The 18502-nt window shown below is 34.1% G+C and overlaps 1 protein-coding gene across 3 annotated transcripts in view; it reads left to right on the plus strand.

The window, feature by feature from the left end:
- The window catches only part of LOC125659603 (condensin complex subunit 2-like), a 29066-nt gene that overhangs the window by 1853 nt on the left and 8711 nt on the right, over positions 1-18502 (plus strand). For 2 of the 3 annotated variants that reach the window (XM_048891335.2, XM_048891334.2), the window contains exons 2-11: positions 1323-1553; positions 1909-1993; positions 2179-2265; positions 2477-2606; positions 3734-3801; positions 4314-4385; positions 4794-4983; positions 8935-9023; positions 9485-9635; positions 18115-18220. In XM_048891335.2, the coding sequence (XP_048747292.2) occupies positions 1327-1553; positions 1909-1993; positions 2179-2265; positions 2477-2606; positions 3734-3801; positions 4314-4385; positions 4794-4983; positions 8935-9023; positions 9485-9635; positions 18115-18220 (1205 nt within the window). In that variant the 5' untranslated portion in view covers positions 1323-1326. Of the gene's footprint in view, positions 1-8; positions 394-1322; positions 1554-1908; positions 1994-2178; positions 2266-2476; positions 2607-3733; positions 3802-4313; positions 4386-4793; positions 4984-8934; positions 9024-9484; positions 9636-18114; positions 18221-18502 lie in introns of those variants that run through there. The other variant, XM_048891333.2, reaches the window with a different exon arrangement.

The raw sequence follows: 18502 nt of genomic DNA on the forward strand, positions 1-18502 counted from the left end.
TCAACAACTTTGAACCTGATATGCTGGGCCGGGCTGGTAGTGGTACCAACACTTGATGCTTTCGTGCCTTATCATTCGATCGATAGAATTTCCTAGTTTTATGCACCGTTTTCATTAAATGACTCGGGTTCTTTACAAAAGACCCATCGAAATACTGGGAGGAAAACGGTCGTCGAATCTTGAAATGTTTCCTTTTTTTCTTCTAATGTCGGGATCGGGATGCAAATTTGTGTCATTTTTCAAAACCTTTTATCTGTTTATAAATACAAGAACCAAAGCATCATTCTGTGTCTGTTTTTGAACGAATGACGAAAAGGGAAAACAAATGTTTTATCTACCTTACTATATGATAACAAAGCATGTGACCTATCGATAAAAGGATGACTACAACAGGTATTTTATTTTTTCCGGTTATGTAGAAGTTACCCTTGTGTTGTATACTGTAGAATGTTGCAATCAATCATACATTGGAAACAGATTAGTTCAGCACTTAAAGAAGAGAAGGAAAAACTGAAACAGTGTGCAAAACTAACTTTAAAGCCTGTAGACATTCAGTCCACAGCCATTTTATTTCCTATAGACCACATCAAATTCCTTTTAGAAAGAAATTTAAAAAAAAAATTCCTTTTAGAAAGAAATTAAAAAAAAAAAAATTAAATTACAGTTATTGCACATGAAAACTGCAAATGCTGAAGATGGAAGATATACCATGGAAATCTTGCAAATTTCAGCAGTTTTCAGCATGCTAATTAAGGCATCTATGAGTTTGTGAGGGGAAAAAAGCAAAATCATGTCCATGTAGAAAATAGCCACCCAGTTACCTAGCATTACAATTACTGTAATTAATGGTGATTAAATGAGATCATTACTGGTAATGAAACTTGGATTTGATATTTTTAGCCTGATACTAAATGCATCAACAAGGTTTGGATTGGAGAAAATGACCAAAGGCGCACAAAAATGAAAGCGAAAGTATACACATCAAGTTGATTCTGTTCCACTACCCCCCCCCCCCCCACCCCCCCCCCCACCCCCCCGTTCAAAATGCAATTCTCTTATTTGATTTGATTCGTCATTAAATTGTGGAACATTTTATTATAGCAAAGGGGTGAGCAGAATCAAATCAACGTAACAGAGATGTTTATATGGCTAGGTCAGATTTTCTATAGACAAGTAGGTCTATCGTTGTCTTGATCAATATAGACTAACGAGGCTTTCTATACACATTGTTTATCGATCCACTGTTAATTTCGCACAATGCTGAAAGAATTCCAAAATCATTTTTAATCTAGATTTATTTTTTTAAAATTCTTTTGCTGTAGTAACATGCCATCTGCTCGGGAGATTTTATCCCCATTGACTACTGCACCAAATATCTTGAATTCTGTCTCAAACATCATATCTCCTGCCTCAAGTCGGCATGTGAGTCTCAAAAGTCCCGTCCCGATGTTGACGGCAGAACACGATGATGCAGCAGAAAAAAGAGAGCGGAGACGCTCTAGGATTATTCAACTACAGCAGCGTGTGGGTAGTCCTGCTTCCCCTGGGGAAAGGTATCATTAATTAAACATGTACTTTGCTTTTGTTTGTATTACTTCATAAAAGATTTTTAAAAGCACTTGTTTAGAAACTATTATTTCTTGCAGGACTTATGTAATGGAAATGTACTCATTCTAGTTTTGAATTTCTCATGAAACATCTAAGATAAAATTGAATATTTAATTAATCTGGAGATTAAATGTTATGTAAAGTATGAAAATTTGTCAATGTTAAAGAAAAATTGTATTTATCAACTACAGCAGAGGTAATAATCTGGATAAGATATTTCCAATCTTGAGTGAATTAATGTGTCAGGTTGATTAACCGATTTAAAATTAAAGATTGCTGTAATTTGTTATTTAATTACAGACGTCGATCATTACCACTCAGCGGACTCACTGCAACTCAGCTAGCAGATCATTACTCCAGCTGCATCAAGCTGTCAGCAGAAAATGTAAGATTAACATTGCTACTGTATGCAGTAGGGGATCAAATATTCTTAACTTTGTTTCCTATACTTCAGTTAGAGAGAAAATTAACTGTTCTTATCTACTTTAAAATATATAATTTTGATATTCTTTTTATTTCATTTCCCCCCCCCACAAAACATACATGATATGTTGTGCATTTCAATTGCAGAAAATTAATGCAAAAAATGCATTTGGATTACACTTGATTGATTATATGTCAGACCTCGTGAAGAAGAAGGAACTGGATAACTTTCAGGTATAAAATTCAATTCTGCATGTTAAGTGTTGAGGAATAAAGTTGTCTACCTAAAGTGAGTAATTTTTTACTGGTACTACTTAAGGAAATACAAATTGCATAGTGCATAGATTTATCCATTAAATGGTTGCAACTGTATTTGTTATGATAAATTCTGCTTGTAGGTTTTTTTTTTAAAGAATAAACTAAGATTGTGGTATGTTTCTTGCAGGTTGCTAGTACTACGTTAGATGCTAGTGCTAAGATTTATGCAGGAAGAGTGGATGCCATTCATGCTGAAACCTACAAAGTTCTCACTGGTTTAGGCCGAAGTGGAGAAAAGTCAAAAGCTGATGAAGATGGTAGGCATCTTGCTGTAAACCAAATTTTTTTTTGCTTTTGAGAAATATCCTTGAGATTTGCAAGAAGGTTTGTTGTAATTTTGTTCACGAGTAAGATGTTCGTAAATATTCCTTCTTTACAAGAATATTTCCCATCAGCACGTAAAGGTCATCTTGAATAAGTATTGGTTTACAGGAATTCGAAAGTATTTTGATTTACAATATTCAGACACTGATCAACTCTATTTAATAATGTTACTTTTTTGTATACTATGTCAGGGTTTGAACAAATAGTTCACAACCCAAAGTATACAAAAAATGTAACATTGTTATAACTGTCATGTTGACTGTCCATATGTGTTCAAAATACATTTATTTTTACGTTTCAATGAAAAAAAGGGTTATCACTTTGAATGCATTTCCGATGTTGAGTGATGAGGATATTTCAAATGTGGTATCAATTATTTCTTTATTCTGATGGAGCTTAATCATCAAAAATTAATTTTTTGGTTAGTCATATATCTGGACAAAAATTCCTTATGACATTTATATTAGTACTGAATTTTAGTTTATATATATAATTTATTCATCAATAGGGTAGAGCTATGATGGCTTAGCAAGCACACTGCCAAACCCTCAAATGAGCACAAATTTTTATGAATGAACATTTATATGTGAAAAGTTTGAAGGAGACAAAAAAGTAAAGTTACGCAAAAGAAATAGCAATAGTGTACATTGTATATCTGTACTCTATGTGAAAGTGGTAGGATATCAAATGGATAGGAAGAAACAAACAGGAGGCATAATAGTAATGAATTTTAAACAGAATACGTCATGGTGGTTTAGTGCCTTAGTTAAATCTGAGAGGTATTCACACCTCTATTTTCACATTGATATACGGTATTCTGGTTGCTGATTGAAAATTTCCTTGATGAAAACTTGACATCAGTGTTGCATGTAACAGTAAAATATTGAAAAAGTAGTGTGTGGCTTTAGACAAATTCAGAAAGTCAATATCAGCAGTGATGAAAAAAAAAAAGATGGATGTCAGTTTAAACTGCACGTTTTAATAAGTTGAATAAAATTTTCACACGATGAAATTGGTTACTATAGTAGCACATAAATGGGACAACATTTGTATCTTGTAGGAGAGGAGGCCATGGAGGAGGATGGTGTCCCAGGGGAGGTACAAGAGCTAGCCAAAAAGAAGAAACGGGTGAGGAGGATGTCTTACTGTCAATTCCTGGTTATACGCGAGGAATTTATTATCATGGTTAAATGTTTGTTCAGGTTGAAGGGTAGCAACTGGTTTAAACTTGTTACATTTTTTTTTTAAAAGACTGATTGGAGAAAGCAACATGTGCAATCTACATAAAATGGAAATTTAATCTTTTGATCTGCCCACTTATTGCTACACGAGTAATCACAGGGAGCAGGTCAAAGATTCAAATTTTTAAAATTAGAAATTGATTTGTCTCCTCTTGTCTATCAATTGAGAAAGAGAGAGAGAGAATATGGAAGCTAGTTACAAGGAATTGTGTATGTTTTGACTTCTATGGGAAAATGATAGCTGGAAAATTAAATTATAATTTTATGTTCATGGAGAACTACAAATTTTTTTTCTTATCTTGCAGCTATAATGTTTATGTAGATTGAACAATTTGAAAAACATGATTACATATAAATTTTTTTACCTTCAACATTCTTATCATCAGATTTTTATTTCAGACAAAGAAAAACAACACAATAGAATCAAACTTGAAAAGCATCAACGTCAATAAAATGGACTTAGAATTTGAGGTAATTTATCAGAGCTTCAAGCTTGTCTTTATTTTGGAACCTGTCAGGTGCTGTTCATGATATGTCTTAAATATTTATCTCCACTAGAGCCAAAAGGCTATTTTCAACCAAACTTAGTACAAAGCACTCCTTTAATGAAGGTGATTGAGATTAGTTCAAATGAAAGAACACACCCTTTCCATGGGGAACTCCAAAATAGAAACTGTTGACATGTATTATTTAATTGAATTATGTCGCTTTTTGATACATCAACAAAATCAGACAATGCAAATCTTTCAATCTTATGCAGTGTTGTCAAAGAATTGAAAGGTCTATTTTATTTTTTCATAGCCTTAACAATAACAATTTATAGACAGATAAAAGATGAAGGATATCTGAACTGTAAATAAAAGAAGTTGATTTCAACAGGTGGATCCCTTATTTAAAGTAATGTCTGCCGCTTTTGACGAGGGTGGCAGCAGCGGTTTGATGTTGAATAATCTGCGGTGTTTTGATGATCGACAAGACCTTATCCTGGACTCCAGTTCTGCTCTTGTCCAAGGAGATTGTTCCTCAGACCTGTCACAACGGAACTCCATAGACATGTCGGAAATAAAAGGTATGTTGTCAGCTTACAACAATGATTTACCACAACTTTCTGTAAAAATTGACGATTATAACTAGAGGAGAGCAGTATTACCGTAACGTTTCATGCACCGGTTCATACTGCTGTACTCAAAGACAAACAGTCATATGTTAAAGTTCGACAGTGATAATAAAGAAAGTATGGATATATTGTTATCTACAACATGCATTTCAATATTGACCCATTGTTCCACCAATCCATGCAATGCACTTGTATGTAGACATATCTGATCTGTCTGTTTGTCTGTCACACTTCCTCATCAATGCAGCTTTTTAACTTGGGTCACTCCTCCAGAAAATGTCAGGATTTCAGTATCAGGATGACTTCCAGGTATTCACTCAGGTATTGGGCATGCAAGTTTCATTGATGTAGAAAATATAACCTCTAGGAATTGTAATTTTTCCCTGAAAATATTACATGTAATTTTGAGTCCTATTGACTGTAGTACTACCTACAGATATTTTGCATGTACTAGGAATTGAATCTACTCAGAAATGTGTGGTTCACTCATACAAGAAAATTGGTTTAGACAATGATCGCTGCAGAACTGTAGCATTCTGGGGGGGGGGGGGGGGGGGTTGGGTTATGTTTTGAGATTTAAATGGGAGTTTAATCAATGTTTGAGTATATCTTGTCACTAGCTTAGTGAGTGGGGAAATACCAAATACCATATATACTTGCAAGAATTTTGTTGGAATTTTACATTGACACTCATAAGTCAGATTGAATTTTTTATCAGCTAGCAAGAGTTGTTTCTCTTTGATGTATATATTTTCTGAACATTAGTCTTGATGGCTCCACAATAAATACACTGAATGTTTTAAGAATTAACCAATCAGATCCTTTGGTTCTCTCAAGTAGATCCTTACACTAGGATCTAAAGTAAGGCCAAAATAAAATATATGTGTGTTTCCTATTTCACTCCCCAAAAAATAATTTTAAGTAGGTAGGTAAAACTTTTTATTCTATTGAAACATTTTATTTGAAATCTTAGTTTTTGATACATCTTGAATACATACATATCTATATACATTACAATTACTTTTCAAACATTTGAAAGATCAAATGTAGTCAAAATGTAAATTGGAGAAACTAGAACGTGAAAAGAAAAAAATTCCAGAAAATTGAAGATACAGAAATATAGAATATGAATGAAAAAGCTACATGATCTACAACTTTCTCTCTCTCTCTCTCTCTCTCTCTCTCTCTCTCTCTCTCTCTCTCTCTCTCTTTCTCTCTCTCTCTCTCCTACATTTTGCGTCCCAGTAATCAGATATAGGGTGTCAAGTTTTTTGGTCTGTTTGTCTGCAAAAACTTTAACCTTAGCCATAATTTTAAATGAATGGAGTTTCACATGTGTATTCCTTGTGACAAGACCTTTCTTTCGGTGCAGAATTTTTTGAATTGTGATATTGATTTTAGGGTTTGACCAACTTTTTAAAAACTTTAACCTTGGTCATAAGTTCTGAGTGGTTAGTGCTAGGGGCTTTCATATTTCACATGTGTATTCCTTGTGACAAGACCTTCCTTTGGGAACCAAAGTTTTTAATTTTTTTGTAACCTTTTGACCTACTCATGAAAAACTTTATTCCCGGTCATTATCAACTTTGCTGCAGTAAATGATACAGGGGCATCAGTGTTTCACAAACAGATCTTATTTCATGACATGTGTACTTTCTGTCAGTAACACACACACACACACACACACACAACTTTTTTGAGATGTATTGGTTTTCTGTCTTTTCATCCACCCTTCGGTTACTGGGACAATTATTCAAGTGTAGATTCATATTGGTGACCATAGAGCTGAACTGTATTGCGCAGATTTGCATTTCCTCCATTTTATACCATGAATATTAATGAAAATCAATGTCAAAAGAATTTTAACTTGTTATTCAGATGAAACATGAATAATGCTGAAACTCGTGTCTTTCTGGTCTTCAGTTATACAATTTTTCAAATTTTTCAAAGATGTCCCTACGGATGAGCCCTCAAAAAATCTGTGACATTCCCTGGCAACACAGGAATTACCTTGGCATATTATGGCAACACTGATTTCTAGGTTCCCAAATTGACTTAAAACTTATTTTGTAAAACTTGCCTATTTACCTCGTAAAATGTGTACCAGTCTGCAAGAGGAATACTATATAGCTTGTTAAAATCACAGTCAGAAAAATAAAAAAAATACTTATACAGCAGGTTCGAAAAGTCAGAAAAATCACAATTTTCTCATGTTGTAGCAAGTTGCTGTCATATCAATTTGCAGAAAAGAATAAAATTATACGAAACTTATGTCCATGAATTCCATGTGCTATTTGAATGTCAGTGTTTTCAATTAGAAAATGTAAATGTGGATCTGAGGCTCTCTTTTATAAAAGAAAACCTTCATAGTGAATGGATTATGCATTTGACAAATTTTCAACACAAGCGGACATGTTTCACCATGACTGTACTTGCAAATACATGTACATCATGTTCAAAAAACTTGATGATCATTGTGTGTTGTCTGCACTGATCTGTATGGAATTCGGTGTTACTCATCTTCTCAAGAGTGAAATAAACACACACCCACATTCGAATATACTGCGTCGGTAGGAAATCAAACAATTTACAACTCCCCCGTTTTGACTATTTCAGTATGATACAGGTGGTCAGTTTGATGGTGTGTACAAGGAAGGTAAAGGTTAAATTCAAAATGAATTAAAAGTCATGAGGCAATATTAGGATGGTCACTATGGTCATGAACATCAATGTACGTAGTTTACACCTTTGTATGTGAACCTCCAATGTGTTGAAGTGTTTAAATGTCTCCAATTATCACTTGATGTCAGTTTGAATCAAGAATGGGGGATTGCTAGAAAGATGTTAAATGTGGGCGATCATGTTAATTTGGAACTAAAGTTGACCTAACAAACAAATATTCAGATTAGAGGAAACTTGACCTTAGAAATAAACTTTAGATGTATTTGAATGGATATGCTGTTGCTGTGCAGATAACTATACGTTTTCTATTTATCTTCATTTTATCAAATTTTAAAGAATTATTCCTGTATGTTGAATTCCCAGAATTTTTATTGCCATGAATGTAGAAAAAATTTTCCTTCACGAGTTAATTTTCTGCAACACAGCATATTAAAGTAAATTCTAAATATTCATCATCATTATTTACACTATATATCTGAGAATTTTATGGACACGTCATTAGATCAAGAGTGAGGGCTATTTTATATAGGGATACAGTGAGCCCCGTAATGTTTGATATTGAGATTTCTTATTAATGTATTTAACAGCGAAATTTCATGATCTAGTTAACAGAATATTATCAATACAAACAAACTATTCAAATGTTTTTTGCTCTGTGACTGATTCCCAAAACAAACATATCAAAAATGTGCCTTGTCCTCAGTTTTCAGAAAATTGCTTGAAAAAAGCAAAGTGAAACATTTGTGGAACAGAGGTTGCAAGTTCTGGTGGTAAAAAATAATTTAGCAGCACTTTTGTGATGACATCATAATGTTCACTGTCAGAAAGATGGCATCAGATCTGGTGATATCAGTGAAGGGTAGTGATCAAAGTCTGACATGACCTGTAGTCAGAGATTTTTCTATGAATGAATCTGAAGAAATTATATGAACAAATTAATGAGAGCAAATAAATACTGTACATTCCTTATTTTACGCGAGTAGTTAACATAGCAAAATTACTCGTATATATCAAATCTTAGTGCGAGGTAACGACTTGTGAAGATGTCCCAGCTCAAACCCAGCAAGTGCTGAGCAAAGGCTTAAATTTTGCAGCCCCTTCACCGACATAGGTGACGTCTCCGTATGAGTGAAAAATTCTTGAGAGGGACGTTAAACAGTATACAATCAATAAATCATATATTGTATTTCAATTGATACATTGTTCTTGCTTGCTTTTCAGGAATGTTTAAAGGAGTGGATTTATACTCAAAAGAGGTGTGTCCTTCTTTCTCCAGCTTCGAGTTCACCAACTGGGACTCATCAATGGAGGTGAGAAACATGTTCTTTATGTGTGTATGTTCATTAATTGATGGGCACTGTACGAAGTATGACGAACATGTTTATCTGTTAGATTTTCTGTCTGGCTTTTTTAGCTCACCTGAGCCAAAGGCTCAAGTGAGCTTTCTAATCGAAATTCGTCTGTTGTTCGTTATCGTCATTGTAAACCTTAAACGAATCAAAATTTGATCTCATTGATGTAAAATATCTAAAATAAGATTTAACTGCTTATTATAAAAATAATTTTTGTATTAATATATTTGAAGTTTTAACTTTTCTTTTTTTTTATTGATAACAAGATCAAAATATGTACAAAGTGATTCAGAAGCAAAAATTTCATAAATTCTTAAAAGTATTCCAACTGGTATGGCTAGAGAAAAGTTATTTTTAATTTAGTAGCTTAGAATTTGATTATATTTGCTGTGAACTTTCTCAATAACTTATCTTCATAGACATCAGTAGTGCCTTCTGGATCCACCACTCATGCTTTTGATATCAATGCGGAGACGGAACCTATAGAGGAAGTAGACCCCACTCTGACCGATCTTCCGGCTGATTTAGAGGACATGGCAGTGGAAAGCGCCTTTGGGGAGGACAATGCAGGTAACTATGCACAAACTTCAATGTTTTATTTTCTTTATAACTATGCACAAACTCTCTATAAAACATCTTCAATGGGTTTTTAGCTCACCTGAACCGAAGGTTCAAGTGAGCTTTTCTGATCGCTTTTTGTCCGTCGTCTGTCCGTCTGTCTGTTAAACTTTTCACATTTTCGACTTCTTCTCCAGAACCACTGGGCCAATTTCAACCAAACATGGCCAAAAGCATCCTTGGGTGAAGGGCTTTCAAGTTTGTTCAAATGAAGGGCCATGTCCCTTTCAAAGGGGAGATAATCACAAAAATGCAAAAATAGGGTGGGGTCATTTAAAAATCTTCTTCTCAAGAACCACTGGGCCAGAAGAGCTGAAATTTACCTGAAAGCTTCCTGACATATTGCAGATTCAAGTTTGTTCAAATCATGGCCCCCGGTGGTAGGATGGGGCCACAAGGGGGGATCAAAGTTTTACATACAAATATATAGGGAAAAACTTTAAAAATCTTCTTCTCAAGAACCACTGAGTCAGAAAAGCTGATTTTTACATGAAAACTTTCTGACATAGTACAGATTCAAGTTTGTTCAAATCATGGGCTCCGGGAGTTGGATGGGGCCACAATAGGGGATCAAAGTTTTACATACAAATATATAGGAAAAATCTTTAAAAATCTTCTTCTCAAGAACCACTGAGCCAGAAAAGCTGATTTTTACATGAAAACTTTCTGACATAGTGCAGATTCAAGTTTGTTCAAATCATGGGCCCCGGGGGTTGGATGGGGCCACAAGGGGGGATCAAAGTTTTACATACAAATATATAGGGAAAAACTTTAAAAATCTTCTTCTCAAGAACCAGTAAGCCAGAAAAGCTGAGATTTACATGAAAGTTTCCTGACATAATACAGATTCAAGTTTGTTCAAATCATGGGCTCCGGGGGTTGGATGCCCGGGGCCACAAGGGGGATCAAAGTTTTACATACAAATATATAGGGAAAATCTTTTTCTCAATAACCACTGAGCCAGAAAAGCTGATTTTTACATGAAAACTTTCTGACATAGTGCAGATTCAAGTTTGTTCAAATCATGGCCCCCGGGGGTAGGATGGGGCCACAAGGGGGGATCAAAGTTTTACATACAAATATATAGGGAAAAACTTTAAAAATCTTCTTCTCAAGAACCACTAAGCCAGAAAAGCTGAGATTTACATGAAAGCTTCCTGACATAATGCAGATTCAAGTTTGTTCAAATCATGGGTTCCGGGGGTTGGATGGGGCCACAATAGGGGATCAAAGTTTTACATACAAATATATAGGAAAAATCTTCTTCTCAAGAACCACCGAGCCAGAAAAGCTGATTTTTTCATGAAAACTTTCTGACATAGTGCAGATTCAAGTTTGTTCAAATCATGGCCCCCGGGGGTAGGATGGGGCCACAAGGGGGGATCAAAGTTTTACATACAAATATATAGGGAAAAACTTTAAAAATCTTCTTCTCAAGAACCACTAAGCCAGAAAAGCTGAGATTTACATGAAAGCTTCCTGACATAATGCAGATTCAAGTTTGTTCAAATCATGGCCCCCGGGGGTAGGATGGTGCCACAAGGGGGGATCAAAGTTTTACATACAAATATATAGTTAAAATCTTTTTCTCAATAACCACTGAGTCAGAAAAGCTGATATTTACAAGAAAACTTTCTGACATAGTGCAGATTCAAGTTTGTTCAAATCATGGCCCCCGGGGGGTAGGATGGGGCCACAGGTGGAAGGGGGGGGGGGTCAAAGTTTTACATACAAATATAGGAAAAAGCTTTAAAAATCTTCTTCTCAAGAACCATTAGGCCAAAGAAGTTGACATTTACATGAAAGCTTTCTGACATAGTGTAGATTCAAGTTTGCAAAGGGTAGTTTGGGCCATAATAGGGACTAAGGTTTTACATGCAAATATATATGGAAAGTCTTCAGATATGGGCCAAGGTGACTCAGGTGAGCGATGTGGCCCATGGGCCTCTTGTTTTTGTTTTTTTTTAGAACTATGCACAAACTCTCTACCGTCTTCCATGGGTTTTTTTTCTTTATAACTATGCACAAACTCTCTATCAACATCTTCAAAAAATATTTTTCTTTATAACCATGCACAAACTCGCTATCAACATCTTCAAAAAGAAAATTTCTTTATAACCATGCACAAACTCTCTACCAACATCTTCAATGTTTTTTCGTTATAATTTGTAATGTTGTAACACATTTTCTTTGTTAATGATTAAGAATTACGTGTGATGCAGAATGTTGCCATAGGTATTTATTATGTATGTTGCTATGTTCAAGAGATTTAGTTGGATTTACAAATATCAGCAAGATCTGTTCATGGTAGTTGCCTTAACCAGCAGTCATTAATAATTCTATCACATATTTTACATCTGCGCGTGTGAACAACATATTGACAGTCAAAGAATGGTTTTATTCTCCTTTTTTAAGGGGAAGGGGGGGGGGGGTTGCATCCCATAAAGTGTGTGTTCAATGTGTATTTGTTGTTATTGATGTTGAAAGTTATTATTCCCTTGCAAAAAAAAGTCAAAGAGGACATGCATGTAGTCTACTTGCCTGTGCTTTCATACATCCAAAAAAATGTTGTGGACCCCATATCAAGAGTCTTGGATATTGGTCTCATTCTAGCTACAATGATAAGAAGAGGACGATTTGGGATTATTGATGTTGAAAGTTATTATTCCCTTGCAACAATGTCAAAGAGGGCATACTGTACATGTAGTTTTCCTGCCAGTGCATACATACTCTGAGAAAAATGTTGTGGAACCCATATGAAGACAGTTGTCTCATTTTTTGGTGTCATTCTAGCTACAATGATTAAGAAGAGGATGATCCTATTGATTTTTGGGTGAAAAGGTCATAGATGATGGTCACAGTCAGAGATTGAATATAACAATATTGTGTGGGCACCATGTAAAGTGTATTATTTCCTATGTCACTTGTAAGACGAGTTTTGATTGGTTAACAGGCCAAGTATAAATTCCTGTACACCCTGCTAAAGCTGGGGGTTAAATAATGTGACATCACAATGCATTGTATCTGCACACAAAGAAAACAAAATGAGGACATTTCTACCTTACAACTTATTAGTCACGATTCCATGTATTGTGATGTCAGGTTATTCACACGTAAAACAATGGACATTAATTCCTTATTTTAATCACTAAATAATTCCATGCAGTATCATTTGGTTACCTAGGAAATCAATTCCTTTTCCAGGTCCATTTAGGGTGTACGGAGATTTAATTCCGGGCGGTATTCCATACACACTTAGATTGTACGGAGATTTAACCCCGGGCGATGTTCCATAAACACTTAGGTTCGGGATTTACCCCGGGCGGTACTCCATACACACTTAGGGTATACAGGATTTATCCCAGGCTGTATCTCCTGCAGCCCTGGGCTGAATAGAATACAACCCGCAGTAAATCTCTGTACATCCTTGATTGGACCTGGATAATTAATATTATTCCAATTTTCTGTCTCATACTTGCAACAGAAATATGAAATAGAGACAGAAAGATTCCTAATGATTTCTAGATCATAGGTCAAAGTCACATTGATTAATTGTAAGTGTTAATTACTCATACAAAGAGTAGCATTTTTGTTTTTCTTCTCATAATTGTTCCAGAGACGATAGTTTGGGATTGAGAAAACTGCCAATGTATTTCTTGGTTAACAGGTCATAGGTCAAGGTCACATTCTGTTACTGAGTACAGCAAATGTTATCATACAATAGCATACTTCTTGATCTTTTAGCATCACACATGCTGTATGCATTGTACGTTTTACTCCCGTTGATGTATAGGTCAAAGAAGGAGACTAATAGTCCAGAGTTAATATTTGAGAACATCACCCATTAAATGTAATAGTCCAGAGTTAATATTTGAGAACATCACCCATTAAATGTAATAGTCCAGAGTTAATATTTGAGAACATCACCCATTAAATGTAATAGTCCAGAGTTAATATTTGAGAACATCACCCATTAAATGTAATAGTCCAGAGTTAATATTTGAGAACATCACCCATTAAATGTAATAGTCCAGAGTTAATATTTGTGAACATCACCCATTAAATGTAATAGTCCAGAGTTAATATTTGAGAACATCACCCATTAAATGTAATAGTCCAGAGTTAATATTTGAGAACATCACCCATTAAATGTAATAGTCCAGAGTTAATATTTGAGAACATCACCCATTAAATGTAATAGTCCAGAGTTAATATTTGAGAACATCACCCATTAAATGTAATAGTCCAGAGTTAATATTTGAGAACATCACCCATTAAATGTAATAGTCCAGAGTTAATATTTGAGAATGTCACCCATTAAATGTAATAGTCCAGAGTTAATATTTGAGAACATCACCCATTAAATGTAATAGTCCAGAGTTAATATTTGAGAACATCACCCATTAAATGTAATAGTCCAGAGTTAATATTTGAGAATGTCACCCATTAAATGTAATAGTCCAGAGTTAATATTTGAGAACATCACCCATTAAATGTAATAGTCCAGAGTTAATATTTGAGAACATCACCCATTAAATGTAATAGTCCAGAGTTAATATTTGAGAACATCACCCATTAAATGTAATAGTCCAGAGTTAATATTTGAGAACATCACCCATTAAATGTAATAGTCCAGAGTTAATATTTGTGAACATCACCCATTAAATGTAATAGTCCAGAGTTAATATTTGAGAACGTCACCCATTAAATGTAATAGTCCAGAGTTAATATTTGAGAACATCACCCATTAAATGTAATAGTCCAGAGTTAATATTTGTGAACATCACCCATTAAATGTAATAGTCCAGAGTTAATATTTGTGAACATCACCCATTAAATGTAATAGTCCAGAGTTAATATTTGTGAACATCACCCATTAAATGTAATAGTCCAGAGTTAATATTTGAGAACATCACCCATTAAATGTAATAGTCCAGAGTTAATATTTGAGAACATCACCCATTAAATGTAATAGTCCAGAGTTAATATTTGAGAACATCACCCATTAAATGTAATAGTCCAGAGTTAATATTTGTGAGCATCACCCATTAAATGTAATAGTCCAGAGTTAATATTTGAGAACATCACCCATTAAATGTAATAGTCCAGAGTTAATATTTGAGAACATCACCCATTAAATGTAATAGTCCAGAGTTAATATTTGAGAACATCACCCATTAAATGTAATAGTCCAGAGTTAATATTTGAGAACATCACCCATTAAATGTAATAGTCCAGAGTTAATATTTGAGAACATCACCCATTAAATGTAATAGTCCAGAGTTAATATTTGAGAACATCACCCATTAAATGTAATAGTCCAGAGTTAATATTTGAGAACATCACCCATTAAATGTAATAGTCCAGAGTTAATATCCGAGAACATCACCCATTAAATGTAATAGTCCAGAGTTAATATTTGTGAGCATCACCCATTAAATGTAATAGTCCAGAGTTAATATTTGAGAACATCACCCATTAAATGTAATAGTCCAGAGTTAATATTTGAGAACGTCACCCATTAAATGTAATAGTCCAGAGTTAATATCCGAGAACATCACCCATTAAATGTAATAGTCCAGAGTTAATATTTGAGAACATCACCCATTAAATGTAATAGTCCAGAGTTAATATCCGAGAACATCACCCATTAAATGTAATAGTCCAGAGTTAATATTTGAGAACGTCACCCATTAAATGTAATAGTCCAGAGTTAATATCCGAGAACATCACCCATTAAATGTAATAGTCCAGAGTTAATATTTGAGAACATCACCCATTAAATGTAATAGTCCAGAGTTAATATTTGTGAGCATCACCCATTAAATGTAATAGTCCAGAGTTAATATTTGTGAGCATCACCCATTAAATGTAATAGTCCAGAGTTAATATTTGTGAGCATCACCCATTAAATGTAATAGTCCAGAGTTAATATTTGTGAACATCACCCATTAAATGTAATAGTCCAGAGTTAATATTTGAGAACATCACCCATTAAATGTAATAGTCCAGAGTTAATATTTGAGAACATCACCCATTAAATGTAATAGTCCAGAGTTAATATTTGAGAACATCACCCATTAAATGTAATAGTCCAGAGTTAATATTTGAGAACATCACCCATTAAATGTAATAGTCCAGAGTTAATATTTGAGAACATCACCCATTAAATGTAATAGTCCAGAGTTAATATTTGAGAACATCACCCATTAAATGTAATAGTCCAGAGTTAATATTTGAGAACATCACCCATTAAATGTAATAGTCCAGAGTTAATATCCGAGAACATCACCCATTAAATGTAATAGTCCAGAGTTAATATTTGTGAGCATCACCCATTAAATGTAATAGTCCAGAGTTAATATTTGAGAACATCACCCATTAAATGTAATAGTCCAGAGTTAATATTTGAGAACGTCACCCATTAAATGTAATAGTCCAGAGTTAATATCCGAGAACATCACCCATTAAATGTAATAGTCCAGAGTTAATATTTGAGAACATCACCCATTAAATGTAATAGTCCAGAGTTAATATCCGAGAACATCACCCATTAAATGTAATAGTCCAGAGTTAATATTTGAGAACGTCACCCATTAAATGTAATAGTCCAGAGTTAATATCCGAGAACATCACCCATTAAATGTAATAGTCCAGAGTTAATATTTGAGAACATCACCCATTAAATGTAATAGTCCAGAGTTAATATTTGTGAGCATCACCCATTAAATGTAATAGTCCAGAGTTAATATTTGTGAGCATCACCCATTAAATGTAATAGTCCAGAGTTAATATTTGTGAGCATCACCCATTAAATGTAATAGTCCAGAGTTAATATTTGTGAACATCACCCATTAAATGTAATAGTCCAGAGTTAGTATTTGAGAACATCACCCATTAAATGTAATAGTCCAGAGTTAATATTTGTGAGCATCACCCATTAAATGTAATAGTCCAGAGTTAATATTTGTGAGCATCACCCATTAAATGTAATAGTCCAGAGTTAATATTTGTGAACATCACCCATTAAATGTAATAGTCCAGAGTTAATATTTGAGAACATCACCCATTAAATGTAATAGTCCAGAGTTAATATTTGAGAACATCACCCATTAAATGTAATAGTCCAGAGTTAATATTTGTGAACATCACCCATTAAATGTAATAGTCCAGAGTTAATATTTGTGAACATCACCCATTAAATGTAATAGTCCAGAGTTAATATTTGAGAACATCACCCATTAAATGTAATAGTCCAGAGTTAATATTTGAGAACGTCACCCATTAAATGTAATAGTCCAGAGTTAATATCCGAGAACATCACCCATTAAATGTAATAGTCCAGAGTTAATATTTGAGAACATCACCCATTAAATGTAATAGTCCAGAGTTAATATTTGAGAACATCACCCATTAAATGTAATAGTCCAGAGTTAATATTTGAGAATGTCACCCATTAAATGTAATAGTCCAGAGTTAATATTTGAGAACATCACCCATTAAATGTAATAGTCCAGAGTTAATATTTGAGAACGTCACCCATTAAATGTAATAGTCCAGAGTTAATATCCGAGAACATCACCCATTAAATGTAATAGTCCAGAGTTAATATTTGAGAACATCACCCATTAAATGTAATAGTCCAGAGTTAATATTTGAGAACATCACCCATTAAATGTAATAGTCCAGAGTTAATATTTGAGAATGTCACCCATTAAATGTAATAGTCCAGAGTTAATATTTGAGAATGTCACCCATTAAATGTAATAGTCCAGAGTTAATATTTGAGAACATCACACATTAAATGTAATAGTCCAGAGTTAATATTTGAGAATGTCACCCATTAAATGTAATAGTCCAGAGTTAATATTTGAGAACATCACCCATTAAATGTAATAGTCAGAAGTTAATATTTGTGAACATCACCCATTGAATGTATTGATCTAGAGTTAATATTTGAGAATGTCACTCATTAAATGTAATAGTCGAGAGTTAATATTTGAGGACGTCACCCATTAAATGTAATAGTCGAGAGTTAATATTTGAGAATGTCACTCATTGAATGTATTGGTGTAGAGTTAATATTTGAGAACATCACCCATTAAATGTAATAGTCCAGAGTTAATATTTGAGAATGTCACCCATTAAATGTAATAGTCGAGAGTTAGTATTTGAGAATGTCACCCATTAAATGTAATAGTCGAGAGTTAGTATTTGAGGATGTCACCCATTAAATGTAATAGTCGAGAGTTATATTTGAGAATGTCACTCATTAAATGTAATAGTCAAGAGTTAATATTTGAGGATGTCACCCATTAAATGTAATAGTCGAGAGTTGATATTTGAGAACATCACCCGTTGGATGTTGCTGTGTTCCGAAGAAATGCTCTGCTCACTTTGCCTATGTTAACTGTTTGTACTTTTCATACAGATGATGATGGTGACTCAGGGGGAGACAACCAAATCACGGAGAAATCCATCTGTATTGGGGACGGCAAAGCAGCAGAACTTATGCAGAGTGCAATCAGGGATCTCACGTAAGCTAAACATTAGCAGAACTAATGCAGATTTCAACATTAGCAGAACTAAAGCAGAGTGCAATCAGGGATCTCACATAAGCTAAATATTAACAGAGCTAATGCACATCTCACTAAGCTAAATATTAGTAGAACTAATGCACATCTCACTAAGCTAAATATTAGCAGAACTAATGTAGATCTCCCGTAAGCTAAATATTAACAGAACTAATGCAAATATCACTTAAGCTAAATATTAACAGAACTAATGCACATCTCATGTAAACTAAATATTAGCAGAAC

The sequence above is a fragment of the Ostrea edulis genome, chromosome 9 (genome assembly GCF_947568905.1).
Source record: "Ostrea edulis chromosome 9, xbOstEdul1.1, whole genome shotgun sequence".
In the NCBI taxonomy this organism is placed as follows: Eukaryota; Metazoa; Mollusca; class Bivalvia; order Ostreida; family Ostreidae; genus Ostrea; species Ostrea edulis.